Source organism: Eleutherodactylus coqui, chromosome 5 (genome assembly GCF_035609145.1).
Source record: "Eleutherodactylus coqui strain aEleCoq1 chromosome 5, aEleCoq1.hap1, whole genome shotgun sequence".
Classification (NCBI taxonomy): domain Eukaryota; kingdom Metazoa; phylum Chordata; class Amphibia; order Anura; family Eleutherodactylidae; genus Eleutherodactylus; species Eleutherodactylus coqui.
The window spans coordinates 174,613,825-174,633,245 of NC_089841.1; the positions used below are offsets into that span (position 1 = coordinate 174,613,825).

Here is a 19,421-nt window from a genome sequence, read left to right on the forward strand (position 1 = left end):
AAGTGATAGGCAGGTGTGGAAAACATGCTCCAATATAGATGGAGTCTGATTGACTCCAAATATTTTTTTTATGCAGCAGGACAATAACTCCTAACATACAGGCAATGTCATTAACAACTATCTTCAGAGTAATGAAGAACAAGGAGTCCTGGAAGTGATGATACCCCTACAGAACCCTGATCTCAACATCATCGAGTCTGGGATTACATGACGAGACAGAAGGATTTGAGCGAGGCTGAATCCACAGGAGATCTGTGTTCAGTTTTCTAAGGTGTTTGGTACAACTTCTCTGCCGAGTTCCTTCAAAAACTTTGTGTAAGTGTACCTAGAAGAATTGATGCTGTTTTGAAGGCAAAGGGAGGTCCCACCAAGTATTGATTTGATTTAGATTCTTCTTTTGTTCATTCACTTTGAATTTTGCTAATTGACAAAAAAAAACACTATTTTTGAGAGCATTCTTACTTTGCAACATTTTTTCCGCACCCGCCTAAAACGTTTGCACAGTGCTATAAGTTTTTAGTGAAGTTGGCAATATTCTAAGAAGGATCTACGCTATATAGGGCTCTCTATTCTCTATGGCATCATCGGGATCCTAATGTTATTCCTATGGAGTTAGTTTTTGACGTTGTCCACTTTTTTGCATGTATAGAAGAAAATATATACATTGTACACCTATTTTAACATAAGATATCACTGAGTCACAATTCAGGTTTTGCAAAAATGACATCACTTTAGTGACTTATTAATTTCCTTAAGAGAATATCTACCAATAACCACCTATTCGCCTTTCTGCAGACAAGAAAGTTAGACGTATCACTTATAGACACAGATATTCGCAGACTAGAGGGAGGTGTTAGGATCCGTGGTCTGGAAGTCAGTAGTCGTGAGCTCGCTGACCGTACCTGCAGCCCACCACGAGGTCATGTTCTAAGTAGAGGTGATGGAAGAGGTCCAGATGCACCTTGGGGAGGAGTTCCCAGACCAGAGGGAAAGAGGTGAGAAAAAAATCTTTATTACATTAGATGCTTAAATGGTCTCTGCACTTTGAGACAATTTATGTTAATATGATAGCTAATGTGATAACTAGCTAAAGTGCAATTCACTTTATTTACCTAAAATGATGGGTTTTTTTCTGAAAAATCACTGCAAAGTGCTGGCCAGTAGGAGTCTTATGCTCCTTTTAGACACGCTGACTCTCGTTTGAACAAGCAAGTGATGTCACTTGCTTGCACTCCTGCAGCCTGTTTAGACAGAACGAGAATCGTTCAGTCCCTGTATAACCGAATAAAAGGGACTCAATGATTGCTGTTTGAATCATATGATTAGCCATCCGCAGTAGTTATTTGTTACAGTACAAGAATTGCTTCACTTTTATTAAGAGTTCCACTTCCTCTTTTTAAATGAAGTTAGCAGCCTTTTTTTTTTTTCCAAACACACTTACGGGCACAAGCCTATACTTCTATGCTATTATTAACGTTTAACAATTCAAAGGCAACACAGTTTAGTAGTCTGTCTTTTACTAGAAGGGATCCAATAATGCAACCTATGAAGTCCAAACCCACAGCGCGCCGCTGTGTACGGTGCATTTATCTTGGCTATAACCCCCCAATATTCTCATTGCTAACAATCCTTTCTTACAGTTGAGCAGGACTGATACTACTTCTATATGACAGACAAACAAACTATTCCTATATCACAACTCAGCAGGATTAGCTCTACACAACAGACAAGCACACTAACTTTATAAAACTGACAGGTAGGACGTTTTGAGCACACAGAAAGATTGCTTGATTAATCAATGATAACTTGACTCTCCACCCCTTCCACACTTTTCTGGAGGGTGTAAGAATTGACCTTGGTACATTGTTTGTTGCCTTTCAATTTCAATTTAAATCATGGCTGTCAGATTCATGACTATAGAAGTCTCCTCAGACGCCGGACACAGCATGTCCCGTCCTAGAACCTCACAGAGTTCTACTGCTACACAGTTCAACAATCTACCTTCAGCCAGAGGGATCCACTCGTGCACGTTTAAACAATAAACAAATATTTGTGGACCATCACCCTCAAGCAGTGGGCCATAACTACAACGGTGGGCAGGGTAGGGATTACTCTGATTACAGATCTCCCATCCGAGGGTACTTATTGTCAATAACAATCCTTTTTTTCCAATTTGGGCAAGACATGGGTGGTATTCCCACACAACTAGACAGACAACTAGACAGAGTACCGGTACGGCTGGTTTTAGTCTTACTGCCCCTCGGGATCCGGTCTGTCAGTTGCCTTTCTTCGGAAGCCTTTTACCAGACTTTACCGAAGTAGCGATACCTGCCCAGACGTTTGACAGCTTCCTTACCCTTAGGCTTTGTAACCAGACCAGACCAGAGCAGGAAAGCCTTTCCGTCAAACTACCCTCACAGGTCCCTTACTCTTAGGTTTTGTAACCAAACCTGACCCGAGTAATCGGAACACCTGCGCAGGGTCAACCCCCCCCTTAAGGCAGCTACTGACCTCGCCACTCGACCAGTACTCTCAAAACGACAGGCATGTAAACATTCCTTTATATCTTATGACAGGTTCTTATCGAGTGATCGAGACTTATAAATACCTGTCGTGCAGTTCCAAATCGTTCGGCCTTGACACGGCACATAGGCGAGCCTGAACTCAGCCACACAGGTATAGATAATTAGTTTATCTTACCGTGTTCTGATGATATTTTGGGCCCACCAAGTCCAAGGTCGCATATGTCCGTGTCTTCTGTCCGAATTCTATGGAACCTGTCGATCACTCCCCGTACGGGCCACCAGCTGTCGTGGAACCTTCCTTTGTGGAACCACGGCTTACTCAATTTGGAATGTTTACACCCTTCCATATTAATTCTGAATTGATAATGCGCATAAGAAGTTTTCACACTGACACAAGGTTCAGCATGCATAGCTTCCTCAATTCTAACTTTAATGATCGGCGTGTAGCCTGTTTTAAGAGTTTAACATATCCGCCCATCTGGGCAGGCCAAAGATTACATAGATACAACGTATTGTTTAATTATTGGATAAGCATCTTGCAATTCTTCCATCCTCCGGTCATCTGTGATTGGCCATCAGGTGGTGGATGAAATGAGTGGGTTGTCTTGGAGCCACGTGTGGTTCCTTCGATATGATTGGATGTTACATCATGAACTATAAATTGCACAAACCTCCCATGTTATTTGCATACGTTTCCAGTAAAATTGCTTGGGTAATTTCTGCGGTAGCTGTTTCAGACTGCGGTTGTCCATGTCTGAGTTAACTGTCTTCCAAAATTGCAAAACAGATGGAAAATGTAACGTGTTTATACTATATATTATCTTGTCAGCGTTTTGAGAACAGAAGTTTCATGTTGGCTTCCCCATGTCAGCAGAGTTATAAAACAGATATTTTCATATGAGCGGAAGTACCTATTGCATAACTGTAAGAACATTATATTTGTAGCAAGACAGAAAGCAAATATGTATACAGAATGTTAAATTGACAACTGTCTACTGCCAAGGCCCACCGATCCATATAGATATATACTGGGCTTCCACCACAGAACGACTTATCATTCAGGCCTCATTTAAACGGGTGATACATTTTAAGGCTGGCGCATCAAGGCCGAAGAACGCGTGGTCAAGAAAAAGCTGTGACTAAAGCCCCATTTACATGCAAAGATGATCGCTCAGAATTTGTTCAAAAGATAGGATGATTGACAGCTTGAACTATCATTTTGCATACGCTGCTAACAGGCACTAATGCCCATTAGCAGCTTATTACCTTCATTTGCATGTAAATAAGCCTCCCTGAGCTGTATGCACAGAACAACAGGTAGTCTGTTATTTGCATACAACCCCTTCCTTCTGCTGCAAGACTTCAAACAGCTGAATACAATGTTATCAGCGCTCCCTTGGAGGATCACAGCGTGCAGTCCCTGCTATCAACTGTCTGGCCGAACAATGGATTTTGAACTGAACTAAAAATCATCATTTGGTTGAAAGCAAACAATAGTAGCATTTACATGCAACGATTATCGCTCAAAAGACATCATTTAAGCGATAATCGTTGCGTGTAAATCTTTTGTTTTCTCGCACACTCACATGGCCAGGTGTGGCGTATATACACTGTAGCCCAGAATTCCTTCAGCCGGTATAAATACTTCTAATGGCTCAATAGAGCCAGCTGACATGGTTTAGCAGCGCTAAACACAGGGATTCTTTATTCAAACAAGATTATTGGTGATCAGGTTTATAATTGTGATCAGGCTGACCCAAATAGAGGCCGCAGTTGTAAGTGACCCTCTTAGTGGCCGAGGTAGTATTCTGTGCCCCACAGTTAGTGTCTTTTTGTTTCCCCCTCAGGTTAATGAGTCCCCATTTTGCCAACTTGAAGTAATGAGATCAAGTTGGGCCTCCTTCAAAGTAGCAAACCCCCATTGTGGCCACCTCAGTTAATCAACCCCTATTGTGACCCCAGAGGTCCTTCTGTCCTTCTGCGCCTTGCTGTTGTTAGATCGTGACTGCACATTGTTTACTGATAATCTTTCATACACCACATGGCGGATTGTGTATGTTGGATATTCCACTCCCACCCCCGACTCTTCTGCTTTTGAATCTTAGAGCACCAGACAGGAGACGGAGGAGGATAATTCAAGACTCACAAGCTGCTGTGCACCGTGGCTACATGGTGTGAGTGAGGAAGCTTATTATTAAACAATGTGCAATGATTCTTGTGTCATGAAGGAGGCTTAAGGGCTTCCTTGGCTTATGGGCCTAGTCACAATTGTGACTACTGCGACCCCTATAGCTACACCACTGCTAAAGTCAAGAGGCAGCTGCCTCCCTCTGTCTGACTTAGATTATGTAGTTGCTATTGACAGTGACATATAAGGGGTAAATGGCCTGGATCGGAAATAGCTCTGATCCCAGTCCTTGCTGCAGCAAACACCTGCTGGGTGCAGCTCCTGAGCCCCACACTATCTTCACACTGTGCATCAAAACAAATTAGCAAACAATGAGCAAAAGCAGAAAGCTTACCCATAAAGGCCCATTTAGACTCAACGATTATCGCTCAAAATTTACTCAAAAGCGTCTTTGGAGCGATAATCGTTGTGTGTAACTGCACTGACATCGTGCAGTTTTCGTTATTCCATCGCTCATCGATGAGTCTTATCAGGGATTCACAGTGGGATACAGCTGATACTATTATTTCAGCTGTATCCCACTCCCTGATGACAGGCTGGGTATGAAGAACAGAGCGGTCCAGCTCTGTTCTCCATACCTGGCATGGAGCGCTCGGCTGTATGACAGCCGGGCGCTCCATGCAGAAAACATCTGGATGCAGAAGACAAGCAGGGACACCCAGCTTGTCTTCTGCATCCTCTGCTTGGAGCGCTCGGCTGTATAACTGCCGGGCGCTCCGTGCAGAAAACAGCTGGATGCAGAAGGCAATTGGGGATATCCCGCTTGTCTTCTGCATTCTCCACTCCGAGCGCTCGACTGTATAACAGCTGGGCGCTCAGAGCGGGGAACAGCTGAATGCAGAAGGCAAGCAGGGACACCCCGCTTGTCTTCTTCATTCTTTGCTCCGAGCACTCGGCTGTATAACAGCCGGGCGCTCGGAGCGGGGAACAGCTGGATGGAGAAGACAAGTAGGGACACCCCGCTTGTCTTCTGCATCCTCCACTGGCAGCGCAAGGTGATTGCTCATCTTGAGTGATCATCTTGTGCTGTAAATGACACAACGATTATCGCTCAAAAGTTGCTTGAGCAACATCTTTGGAGCGATAATTGTTGTGTCTAAATGGGCCTTATGGCTGCTCTCCTGCAAAGCAAAACCCGCTCGCAGCCAAAACCTTTCCCAACTGCGGCAGCAAATGTCTGCACGATTTTGACAGCACTATCGGCAAGATCATACGGCCACGGACTGCCGCAGGTGGATGGGGTTTCAACTGCAAGCGGCTTTTACTGTGTGAAAACACAGCCTGAGAGCTAAGAGTCTAAATCTTACAATCTAACGTTAGAATTGCTAATAAAAGCTAACTGCCGGGCTACATCTGGAATTGCAATTTATCAAGAATTGCTGGGCTGAAGTTGCAGGTGTTAGCGGTGGCTGCTAGCACTTGTTTAATAGAGACTGTAGACAACAAGTCATTCCTCCTTTGGTTTGGTAAATTGCAGCATGACTATATGGCATTTTTCAGGCCTCTTATATTTCCAGCCTTGTGGTTTGGAACTCAACGGGCTAGCTTGGGAATTCTTCCTGTGCCTAGTGACTCATATCTTATTAACACTTGACCGACTCCCTGTGCTTGCAGCAAAGTAGTGCATGAGAAAAAATGTTGATAGACAGTGCCAGTCTTAAGTTAGATGGCACCCTGTGTGGAATGTTTTTTTGCATCCCCATTAGAAGAAAAAAAACTATATATTAAGACTAATAGGCGATCTGCCTGTATTCTGCTTTAGTATAAAGCATCAAGATAGAAGCATACCCACACCAGAACAGCTCAATGAATATGTTCAGCACCAGAAACAAGCTTAGTACATAAACACCTCACCAGAGCCAAGCTTATAACATAGATACAGCACCAGAACCAAGCTCATAACATCAATACAGCACCAGAACCAAACTCATAACATAAATATAGTACAAACCAACCTATGTACAAAGTTACAATACCAAAATCAACCTCATGACATTAGTACAGTCACAGAACCAAGCAAAGATGGAGAGAGGACCTTGCCCACAAGGGCTTACGATCTACAAGGGAAGGTGATAGGTGACAGTAGAAGCTGTTTATATGGTTTTGTATTGGCAGCTGGATTATTATAGGTCGTAGGCTTTTCTTAATGGATAGATTTTCAGATTGCTTTTAACCTGTTTAGGACCAGCCACAGTAAATTTACGGCGTCTGGTCCTGGGCTTAGAGGACCGCCGATAGTTAATTACGGCGGTGCTTTAAGTCTCCTGGCTCTGCAATCAGTCAGGAACGGGTTATCAGCTGTTAGTGACAGCTGATAACCAGGAGCAGAAGGCAGGAGGGGTTTTTAACCCTTCCTGCCTTCTGCTTCCCCGATATACAGTGCTCAATGAGCACTATTGATTAATTTACTTTCACTACGGGAGCTTCGGGGGGTCATGTGACCTCCCGGGATTCCCTGCTACTGCAGAGCTGGAGGGTCAGACTAGACCCTGGCAGCTCTGCAAGTGACTAATGTCACTATAGGGGGTTGCTTTTCCCTGTAACTAGGGCTCCTATGGACGCCCTAGCTACAGTGGGAAAGTGTCAAATAAAGGGGGAAAAAAATGTGAATGTCCCCCAGAGGTCTTATATGACGTCATGGGGGACATAGATAGTAAAAAACACAATTACATACATAAGTAAAAGAAAACAACAGAATAAAACAACAATACATACATAAGAAAGAGAATAACACAAAGCAGACGCCAACAAAAACCATCGCCGTATGAGCCCTGTAAACCAAAACCATACATACTATATATCAAAACGTCCGAAACAAATAGAGGAACCCGTTCCCGTATTTTATTTTAGTGTAAATATAAAAATAATTTTAAAAAAATTATAAATGTTAAAAAAAATGACTTTTTTTTTTAGCTTTTTACCCCCAATAAAACAAAAAAAACGGGGAAAAAAGTCAGTGAAAAAGATATAAAAAAAATAGTCCTATATATCACGGGGAAAAAAACGCAGCAAAAATAATTTTGGTAGCTAAAGGAAAAAAAATAGAGCAGTAAAACCCCCACATGGGTAAAATCCCTAAAAAGTGTCTGGTCCTTAAGGTACAAAACAGCTTGGTCCTTAAGGGGTTAAGGGTATATATCCACACAGCGGAATCTGACTTAGAATTTCTAAAGCCGTTTTATTTTGCCATGGTTTCACATGTGGCTATAGCCCTGTCAATGGGCAAAATTTCTAACGCGGAATGTCTAATGTGGAACCACACAGAAATGTGTCCGAAATTCTGCACACAAATTCTTCCCATTGACGGGGATAAATCCACATGTGGATCCACTGCAGAATAGCCGTGGATTTCTGCCATCGTCTTAGACAAAGAATCTGCGTGGAAAATTCTGAATCTGATTCTACTGTGCGACTATACCCTAAAGGTTTTGAAGGTGGTGGAGATTTTGATGTGTTGAAGCAGTGAGTTCCAGAGTATGGGGGATGCATGGGAGAAAACTTGGAGATAATTATGTGAAGAGCAGACTAGAGGAGAGCAGAGATGAAGGTCTTGTGAGGACCAGAAATGACAAATGGGGAGGTATTGGGAACTAAGGTCGGAAATGTATGAAGGAGACTGGTGGTGGATGACCTTCTTTGTCATTGATAATACTTAGAACTAGACTATGGACACCCAGTGAATGAAGCTATTGGCAGAGGCGGCCGGTAGTAGTAGTTACAAGGTAAGAGGTGGATTAGCTGGATAGCTGAGTTGAGAATAAATTGGAGGTCTGCAAGTGTTTACTGGGAAGCCACAATGAAGGATGTTGCAGTAGTCTAGGTGGGATATGAAGAAGGCATACACTAGCATTTCTGTTGTCTCGAGCTTGGGCAGCAGTCTTATCCAAGAGGGATATGCAATTTGAAGAATACGGCAGAATCAAAGGTTACCCCAAGACAGTGGATTTGTGAGACTGGCGAAAGTGTGGAACCATTAACAGTGATTGCTGCTGGGGTGGGGTTGAGTAAAATCAAGCAAACAAGTCTTTTCTATGTTGAGTTTAAGAAATTGAGAGAAAGAGAATGATAAAGCTGATGGACACTTCGGGATACTAGATAGCAGAGAGGTAACTTCAGGGCTAGAGAGTTAGTTTTGGTGGTACTGAGAGCCTTTGGATTATTTGAGCTGCCCAACCTTTTCCAGCCTTGGGAATTTTTTTTTTTTACTGCAGGTACCCCTTCAAAAAGTGCGTGTCGTCAGCAGCCTGGCTTATCACGATGTATGATTTTACCTCCAATATTCCGGGCACCTGGTGGCCCCTAGTGAGCGCAGTGCCGCTGGCCACTTCCACATCACCTGGTCAGCGGCGCTGTGCTCACTAGAGGCTACAAGGTACCTGGTGAAGGAGGCACAGAGAGTGCGAAGACTTTCGGAGGCGAAAAGGAGTGCATTTTTTTTCTGAAATCAGCTGTGGAACTGCAGCTGATTTGGAGTCACAATCCACACCCATGGTGCGTATATTGACTTTGTTTTTTGCGGAAATGCTGTGGATTTTGCCGCAGAATTTTCTGCTGTGGAAAATCTGCAGTATTTTGCTATGTGTAAACATGAGGCTGAGTCCACAAGGGGCTGATTTGCTGTGTAATGTCCACAGCGGATATTCTGCAGCAGATCAGCAGCAGAAAGTCTGACTCAAAACCCACAGCACTTGGTGTGGCTTTTACCGCTTATTTTTGTGCGGAATTCACCCTCGCAATGAGAAGAGGTGAATTCTGTAGTGGAAACTGCGATAAAATTGACATGCTGTAAAATTAAAATCCGCATGTCAACTTTGTGTTTATTTTTTTCCACAGTTTTTCCAATTTTCAATATCTCATCCACTTTGCTGCTTCTGTAAACACCACAGAATTTCTATGCAGAGAGTCTGTGTGGCAAATCCACCTTGTGTAGATCCAACCTGCCCTGACCCCTGTGTAGTGTTCAACACTTGTAATTGCAGACGCAGCACTCATTGAAATCACTGGGAACTGTACTTGTAATTATAGGCGTAGCTCTTATTGATTTCAATGGGAGCTGTGCCTGCAATTACAAGCTCCGGCCACTAGAATCGTAGAATCACAGAATGGTAGAGTTGGAAGGGACCTCCAGGGTCATCTGGTCCAACCCCCTGCTCAGTGCAGGATTCACTGAATCATCCCAGACAGATATTTGTCCAACCTTTGTTTGAAGACTTCCATCGAAGGAGAACTCACCACCTCCCGTGGTAACCTGTTCCACTCATTGATCACCCTCACTGTCTAATATGTAATCTGTGTCTCCTCCCTTTCAGTTTCATCCCATTGCTTCTAGTCTTTACTTGTGCAAATGAGAATAGGGCTGATCCCTCTGCATTGTGACAGCCCTTCAGATATTTGTAGACAGCTATTAAGTCTCCTCTCAGATCCTTTAGTCATTCCTCATAGGACATGACTTGCAGACCGCTCACCATCTTGGTAACTGTTCTCTGAACTTGCTCTAGTTTGTCTATGTCTTTTTTAAAGTGGGGTGCCCAGAACTGGACACAGTATTCCAGATGAGGTCTGACTAAGGAAGAGTAGAGGGGCACTCAGGGGTCGAAGTAGCGCTTTCATTTCAAACCTAGTGTGTCCCGGGGGCACTGCCTGAGAAACCCATTTAATGTCGACTGAGAAATTTCCAGCCTGGGAGCCGGTGCGGCACCCGGGCTGGGAATCAATGGTGTAGATAGAGAAGAGTAAGGCCTCATGTCCACGGGCAAAAGAAGAATTAAAATCCGCAGCAGATTTTAACTCTTCTCCTGCCTGCGGATCTGCATCCCATAGGGATGCATTGACCACCCGCGGGTAGATAAATACCCACGGATGGTCAATAAAAGTGATTTTTTTTTAAAATGGAGCATGAAAAAATCTAGACCCTGCTCCATTTTCCTGCGGGTCTCCCGCGGGGACGGCTGCCGCAGGCTTCTATTGAAGCCTATGGAAGCCGTCCGGATCCGCGGGAGACCTAAAATAAGAATATACTCACCTGCTCCGGATCTTCCCTTCGCCGCGGCTTCATCTTCTCTCCGTCGCGGCCGGATCTTTTTTCTTCGGGCCAGCGCATGCGCGTGGCAGGCAGCCGGCGTGCCGTGCACATCCTCCGGGCCGAAGAACGAAGATCCGGCCGCGACGGAGAGAAGATGAAGCCGCGGCAAAGGGAAGATCCGGAGCGTGCGAGAGGTGAGTTAATTGTTATTTTCAGCGCTCATGTCCGCGGGACAGGAGGGACCCGCTACGGATTCTACATGGAGAATCCGTAGCGGGCCTGATTTTCCCCATGGACATGAGGCCTAATGGTCCTAGGACGAAGCCTTGGGGTACCTGAACAGGGAGAGGGGGGGGGTGAGGAAGTAGTGTATGATTGGGAGACTCTAAATGTTGAGACAGTGAGGTACACACAGTCTGCTCCGCTCCTCCTCTGTATTATGCTTGCTGCAGAATGGACTGCGGTTTCAGTGTGACAAGTACCCTTTAACATTGTTTACTTCATTTTTGTTAGTAAGCAGCTCCTTTCCTGGAATGACATATAGAATTTCATGGATTTGCAAACCTTTCAGCTTTCACTCCTATAAGGGACAGTTTGAGATCTCCGCCTCTGAATGCAATTATCAAATGGCTAGAGGGGGGCAGTGTTCAAACAAGACAAGGTGAAACTCCTCCCCAGACTGCAGGGCAACGGTATTTAGGCATCTGAGTCCACCGGCCTGGGTACTCGGACCTTACGAGCAGTGACTGAAGTAGTTAAAGTGTGAGGCCTCTTTCACAAGGGGAGCTACACTCATAAAAAACTCGTGGCTAATAGAGCCAATGGTTTCCTATGGGAACGTTCATTTTTTTTGCGCGTCTAAAATTCCTTCATCTGAACGTTCCCATAGGAAACCATTGGTTCTAATAGCCATGAGTTTTTTACGTGCGTGATTTCTGCGCACGTAGGTTCCCGTGTGAAAGAGGCTGAGTTCTTGCTGGTAGTTTAGGCACTATTCGGTGCACTACAGTACATGTGCCTATGCCTCTTTGCCATCTACATTTATGGACCTACTCTTGGTTTTGGCATAAATGCTAACATGTTGTCCGTACGGTAACCTAAAACAAGATAGTGAATGGCAGCACAGGTATAGTTCAGTGTCACACATCACAGGCTGCAGAATATGTTTACAATATCTCATTCATTCAATGTAGTTATAAACAGCCTTTTAGATGTATATCCGAGTTAAACAGCGGATGTGAATGTGATAGCAATATACTTCTAACACAACGCATGATTGCAATCACACATAGTTTGAAGAGCAGGGCGGATAAAAGAGTGCTGTGTAATGGATGGCCTTGGCAGGCAGATCTTCACACAAACAGCTGCGCCATGTATAAATGGCTGTCAGGACTATTTTGATTAAATATAAAAATATATTTTAGCTCACTTTACAGCCACACTGCAGTATTGCTCTGGTTAAGTTCATACCACTTGTAATACAGTATGGCTATATATGTATGCTGTGAACGGAAAGGCCTGCACAGATATGTAGTTTAACACACAGTATCGGCAAAACGCAACATTTTCGAACGCAGGTTACTGTGTTCAGCAGCGGTTTTTAACGTACCCCTTGTTGAGATGGGGGATGAGGTGTGTTAAAAAGTGCAAAAACGTGGCAAAATAGAGCACGATGCACTCGAACATTGTGGCAGGTCTGCGAGGCCTCATTAAATCAATGGTCGTGTTCTACTGCGATTACCGCAGCGTTCAAAACGCCACGGTAAGCACGGTAAAAGCACATGTGTGAGAGTGGCCGAAGAGTATATTCCCACGTGACAGATTTGCTGTAGATTTTCCACTGTGAAAACATCTGCAGCAATTGTGCATCAAAATCCGCAGCATTTTGTGTGGATTTTGGTGCGGATCTGCCGCAGATTTCACCTCTTCAATTGAATTGAAGGGGTGAAATCTGCTATGGATCCGAACAAAGATCCGCACTAAACGGCGCGGATTTGCTCTGGATTTTTCAACTAATGAAAATCCGCCACATCTGAACATATCCTACATATTCTGCTTTTATTACCATATAAGGGCGCCTACCCACTTGCGTTGCCGATTTTCGCGCGTGAAAAACACGGCTTTTTCGCTGCGTTTTTTGCAGCCCTCCATTGACAATCATGGGTGCATTAAGAGAAAAATAAGGAGACATATGCAACTGACAGTTCCTATGTGAAAAAACCCCACAAAACGGGGGAAAAAAACCCCAGATGGACAAGAACACATTCTATACTAATTGCTCTTGAGAAAAAACGCAAAGCATCACAGGAAAAAAAATCGCAAGTGGGTAGGCACCCTAAAAGAGGTGTCCAGACAAAAACTTGGCGAAAGTATGGCAAGAGGACATGCTTTAGGGCTTATTCACACGAACATAATTGCTCAGAGTATTATGCAAAAAACATTTGCGCATGCAATACACAGTAAATAGAACATAAGCCTATTTTGTGCAGGCATTGTGTTTGCATTAAAAAATATGCGGCATACTCTATTTTGCTGCACATTTGCGCAGAGATAGAGCACATATTGAACTAATTCCAATGAATAGGACCGTGGTCATGTATTATTTTTCATGTGCAAATGTGCACGATTTGGGTCCACAAAAGGTACAGTAAAACATGCCCATGCGGGTGCAAATATACAATGCCCATTGCGCAAAAACGTGGTGCAAATGCAGGCATAAATGTGCTTACGCCACGTGACACCGGCCTCAGGCATATAGTTTTCTCAGACACTTATTGCCAACTGTAAAGTTACTTAAGCATTACAGATTTTGGATATCCAGAAAAGACTGCGCTATTAGGCCTTAGTCAGACGGGCGTTTTTTTGCGCGATTTGCGGATCGCATGACGGATGCGCATCCGCAAATCGCGTGACCGGTGCCCAAAAATCTGCTCCTAGCCGCGTTTCATTAGAAACGGGCCGGAGCTGTGCAGCGCATTGCATTCAATGGAGCCGGCAATACAGCCCGCTCCATTGAAAGCAATGCGCTGCGGGCTAGTGTGGGATGAATTGTCGGGAAGGGCTTAAATATATAAGCCCTTCCCTGCAATTCATCCAGAAAAGTGTTAAAATAAAAAATATATATATACTCACCTGCTCCCGGCAGCCGGAGTTCCGCGCGGCCGTCCTGCAGTGGGTGTGAAGGGGGTGTGAGTCAGACCTGCCGCCTGATTGGCTCAGCGCTGAGCCAATCAGGGGGCAGGTCTGACTCACACCCCCTTCACACCCACTGCAGGCCGGCCGCACGGAACTCCGGCTGCCGGGAGCAGGTGAGTATATATATATATTTTTTATTTTAACACTTTTCTGGATGAATTGCAGGGAAGGGCTTATATATTTAAGCCCTTCCCGACAATTCATCCCGCGCACGCCGGCAGCCCATTGCTTTCAATGGAGTCGGCTGTATTGCCGGCTCCATTGAATTCAATGGGCAAACATCGTTCTTCTCTGCCACAGCTGTTACAGCTGTGGCAGAGAAGAAGGATTTGTCTTCTATATGTTCTCAATGGGGTCGGCGCTGCTGCCGCCGGCCCCATTGAGCGCATATAGAGAAGAGAACAGGAATCGCAGATAGGTGCGATCTGCGATTTCTGTTCTCTAATTTATCGGACGAGCGCATAAAAAGCGCTCATGTGTCCGATACCATTGCAAAGCAATGGTTTTATAAAATCGCCGGACGCATGCGCAAATCGCGGCAAAAAACGCCCGTCTGACTAAGGCCTATAAGTGTGACTGAAGCGGTCTGGTTCTGACATTTGCCTTCAAGCAAATGTATAACACAAAATAATCCTTACACTCTCCCATGCAGGGGCGCTGCTAAAGGCTCGGGCCTGGGAGCAAAATTTCAGCTCGGGCTTCCCTACCTCTACCTATACCCGTACCCATACCTAGGTAAAACAATGGGTTCTATTTTCTGTGTATTGCACATGTAAACTTTGCGCATGCAAATACACCAGTGTGACGCTGGCCTGAGAGCCTATCTGTGAGCGCGCCCCATAAAGGTGACTGTGCAAAAAACAGAGTGTGCAAATCCTCGCCTGTCACCCTCAAAGTTTGTCCCTGTGCTTTATTAATAGTCATTGGGAATTACAACCATTTAAACTGGGGGGGGATATCTGTAGCAATAATCGGTATTCTCGGTATTAAGACCTTTTCTCCAGTGCTGCAAGCGGTAAAAATAATTGCTCCTATAAGGTTGCTTTGCCTGCTATTACCTTGCAGGCGGGAGCCGTTGCGTGACTTGAGTGGATTTATGTTTCTTACTAAAATTATTGCTGCTTGAACCCAGTGGAGGTGAGCGGATCATCACAATTGTAGTTCTGCTCCCCTCAGTATAACACGACTTCACTAACGCCAACTTTGCCTCTCCATGCCAGCCTTAGGCTCCATTCACACGGGGCAGTTCGGTTACAATAAAAACTGCACCAAAAAGTGCATTGGTGAAAGCATGTGTGTTTTTACTATCTTTGTAGTAAAATGTGGCAAACAACGCATGCAGTTTTGCAAATGCACTGTCTGGTGCAGTTTTTTTTGCAACCGAACTGCCCTGTGTGAATGGAGCCTTAGAGGTAGACCCTTCTCTACCAGCAGGGAGTACTATAGTTTATTTCAGTGAGAACTGTATAGGCAGAACTTGGGCCGGTGCTGTAACAAATCAACCATTCTATAATGTGTGCAGTAGTGATATCTAATGTGTACCTACAGCTCATTTGTCCTACCTACCAACTTGCAGATGCCTTAAAATTCTCCTTTGTGCCACGTCTTTCTAATGTTCACAGCATAGTTGTAGAAGTGAGACTCCAGATAATATCCCCTGAACAGCCATATCCTGGTAGCACACACTGGGAGAATACACAGAACATTCTAGCTATCACTGTAATCTGTATTTTGGCAGTCGGCCATTGCTGCAAGATGTGCATGTTTTTGTTCCATAATGAAAAATTCAGGCATTGTGGTTTCACTGTGAAAATGAGCTGCTCTATTTACAAATGGCTGCTCATATCAGTGCGGACCACGGCCGTGTTTATGTGCAAGCAGAAGGATATGGGGATCTTAGTGCAGACGTCACAATACGGTGGCGGAAATCCACTGCAAAATCCAGAAGAAATCCTGCAGGATGCCTTCAAATCCACTTCAGTTCATCAGATGATTGTGCATTGTGCAGATAGAATTTTTGTTATTGTGGAATCTGTATAAAATATATACATTAAATCTGCCATGTGTGAATCTGGCCTATGGGGGCTGGGCAATATAGCACCTACGCTGTAACTGTATTATATAGACTGGTATCATATGGTAAGTGTAGCTTTACAGTCACACGAAAAGAAAGCTTTCTGCTCATTTTCTGGTTCAGTTGTATATGGCATTGTTCAGTAGCCGCCTATCAGTCTTCATAGGTCTTGTAGAGACTGAATACAATTTTTTACTCTTCTCAGTTATATATTGCTGAGATGCACTATGTTATATTACAATATTTCTAGGTTTGACCACTAAAGGGCACCCAAATAGCAGAATGGTGAGAGCCTGACTCCCAGCACCCCCACCGATCAGATGTTTAAAGAGGATTAGGAGCCAGGGCATGCACTAAGGCATCTTCATGATATACCGGGTACATTGTATAGCGACTGTGCCTCATTCTGCAACTCCCTCCCGAATGGGCTGAGCTGCAGAAAGGCCGCGTGACCAATAAACGTGACGTCACAGCTGATCACCAAAGGTGCTGGGGGTCAGACATCACTGATCTACTGATTCTATGGATAGGTCATCAGTATTTAGGTCCCAGATAAGCCATTTAATCGCTGCTATTTTACCAAAAATATCGTTAGTGGTCATTTTACGCCATATTTTATTACATGTGTCTTTGCATTTTTAATATGTCTTTCCATTGTTCCTAATAGGTCTCCTCAGCGTTTGCTATTAGATCTCCTGTGCTCCGAAAGAAGTTATGTGCAGTCTCTGCGTCGGTCTTTGGAAGTTAGAGGGTCGTGTCCAGCTGGCCTGGCACTGAGAGGGAGCTTGGAGCAGCTTCTTAATTTCCACACTCATTTCCTGAGAGACCTCCAGAATTGCGTGTCCCATCCCCTGACTGTCTCTTACTGCTTCCTGCAGCATGTAAGTCCAAGCCCTGTGACCCTTGTTTGTTTCTTCCTGGCAGCTGCTCTCTGAGTCACACAATTTGTCTGTGTTTGATACATTCATGCTATCATTTGTCTATTTAGTGTGACATTGTAACACATAAATCCATTCACCAGTAGTGAACTGTCTCTAATTTGGTACACTTTATGTCTCATTCATTTACTTTTTAGGCAGATCAGTTACGCTTATACTCTCTGTATGTGAAAAACAGACAGAAGGTAGAGCTGTTCCTTCCATCCCCCAGTGGGAGTTTAAAGGTGAGTGATGTGGAAACTAAAGCTGGTCATACACTTCTGATAGCTGTCAGCCAAACAATCGTTTAGCCGACAACTATCCCCTCCACTTACACATGCATGCTCCACTTGGATGTTAGCTCACACAAGTACCATCCATGCTTCTGTTTATAGTTGCAGGACAGAAAGTGCTCAAGATGGTAATCCAGTACTCATAGAAGTAAGAAAAGCTTCTCCAGTTCAAAGCAGAATTTTCTAATCACAGCTAAGATAAAGGCCTAATGCCCACAGACAGATAATCACTGCGGGATTCGGGGTGAGACACCCGCTGCGAATTCCACAGCAATAGCCGTCCATAGACATGCTATGTTAACAGATTTTCCCCTGCTCACAAGCGGAAATCAACTACGATATTCCGCTCGCGGGGGAAAATCGCAGCATGTTCTATTCATCGCGGAAAATCGCATGGACCACTTTCATTGCAGTCAATTAGCTGCCCGTCCCGCGATACTTCGCGCTGTGAGCACACTGGAAGTATTGCGGGAATCTGCATCACAACCCAGCGCCGGCGCATCATGCCCAGCACTGCGCACACTCGTCGGCTGAGACTCTCGCTGCGGATCCGGAGAGGTGAGTATTGGGTCTCTAGGGGGCGCTGGGTCTGATTCCGCTGCAATATTTCACAGGCGGAATCCGACCCAGTCATGGGCAGGAGGCCTAAAGGAGTATTCCAATGTCTTACATTTCTGACATGTCCACAGAATATGCCATAAATGACCATGCGAGTCCTGCCCCTAAGGCCAATTGTCGCATGGGCGTAAACGCATTTCTGCATGCATTTGCGCAATAGGCGCTGTGTATTTGCACGTGTATATTCGTTTTTTCATGTATCTTTTGCATGCACAAATCGCACACAAAAAACACGCAACCATGCTGCCATTCATTGAAGTGGCCAATTAAGTTAATTAGTAAACGTAAGCTATTTATGTGTGCAAATGTGCAGGAAAACAGCATGCTGCATATCTTTTTTGCGCAAATGAAATGTACGTGCAAAATACGCTAATGTGAACAAATGCATTGAAATCTATGGGTCTTATTCACTGCGTAATAGATGTGCAAATTTTGTGTGTGCAAAATGCTGCACAAATGCATTTGTGTGACACAGTCCTAAGACCCGCACCAAATGCTAGAATGGGAGTCCCCCAACCCTATCCCGACTCATATCCATGATCACAGGTGGCTGGGATACTGAAACCGCCAATCTGGCAGCTCTGCACTGTTTCTTTAACTCCCATAGAAGTGAATAGAAACAGAGTAGCACAGTGAGCTATTTTGTTGTCGCAGCTCCCATTCACTTCTATCAAAGTTATGAAAACAGCATAGGACAATCAGTTCGCCTTTTTTCTGTATTCCCCATGGCGATAGCATACAGGCTGCTATTCTCATTACGGCAATGATTCCTTTAAAGGAATACTCTAAAGCTGACTACTATCCAGAAACACATCTCTCTGCACCATCTCTCTTGGATGTCTGTTGCTTTTAATATTTTGCTATGATAGAAAATTCTACTTTGAACTGAAGATGTCCTGGAGAAGTATTTCCTTACTTCTAAAATGAAAGACAAAAATTCCACAATGTAAACAAAGCTTAATCCAAGATTTAGTGTGACATCTGCTTGTACATGAAGGCCCATTTACACACAATGACTATCGCTCAAAATTCGCCTAAACAATGTTTTTTTAGCGATAATTATTGGGTGTAAATGCTACCACTGTTTACTTTTTGGCCGAACAATGATTTTTAGGTGAGCATAAAATCCATAATTCAGCTGGAGAGCTGATAGCAAGGACCGCATGCTGTGACCACAGGGTAGCACTGATTATTGTACTCAGCTTGCAGCCCCGTGGCAGAGCAAAGTTGTTGTATGCAGAGAACAGAGCACCTGTTTTTCTCTACACACAGCTCCTGGAGGCTCATTTAAATGCAAATGAAGGTAATAAGCTGCTAATAGGCATTAGTGCCCATTAGCAGCTTATGCAAAACGATCGCTAAACCTGTCATGCTCCCTATTTTGAACGACTTTTGAGCGATCATCTTTGCGTGTAAACGGGCCTTAAGTGTTGTAGTCCTCAGGAGATATATTAGATAACATAATATTACATAACATTACAATGAGATTTCCCTTCAGTAAACAGTCACAACAGATGTGGCCATACAAATACAAATCTTTTTTATGTATTTTATCTGCCTATTATGCTCGGCAAATGGACTAACATCAA

General features: G+C 44.2%; 1 protein-coding gene across 1 annotated transcript in view; it reads left to right on the top strand.

Moving 5' to 3' along the window:
- Positions 1 to 19,421, top strand: part of ARHGEF40 (Rho guanine nucleotide exchange factor 40) — a 78,963-nt gene that overhangs the window by 39,858 nt on the left and 19,684 nt on the right. Inside the window, exons 13-15 of the mRNA XM_066603743.1 lie at positions 796 to 995; positions 16,672 to 16,885; positions 17,080 to 17,166. Coding sequence (XP_066459840.1) covers positions 796 to 995; positions 16,672 to 16,885; positions 17,080 to 17,166 — 501 coding nt within the window. The remainder of the gene's footprint in view (positions 1 to 795; positions 996 to 16,671; positions 16,886 to 17,079; positions 17,167 to 19,421) is intronic.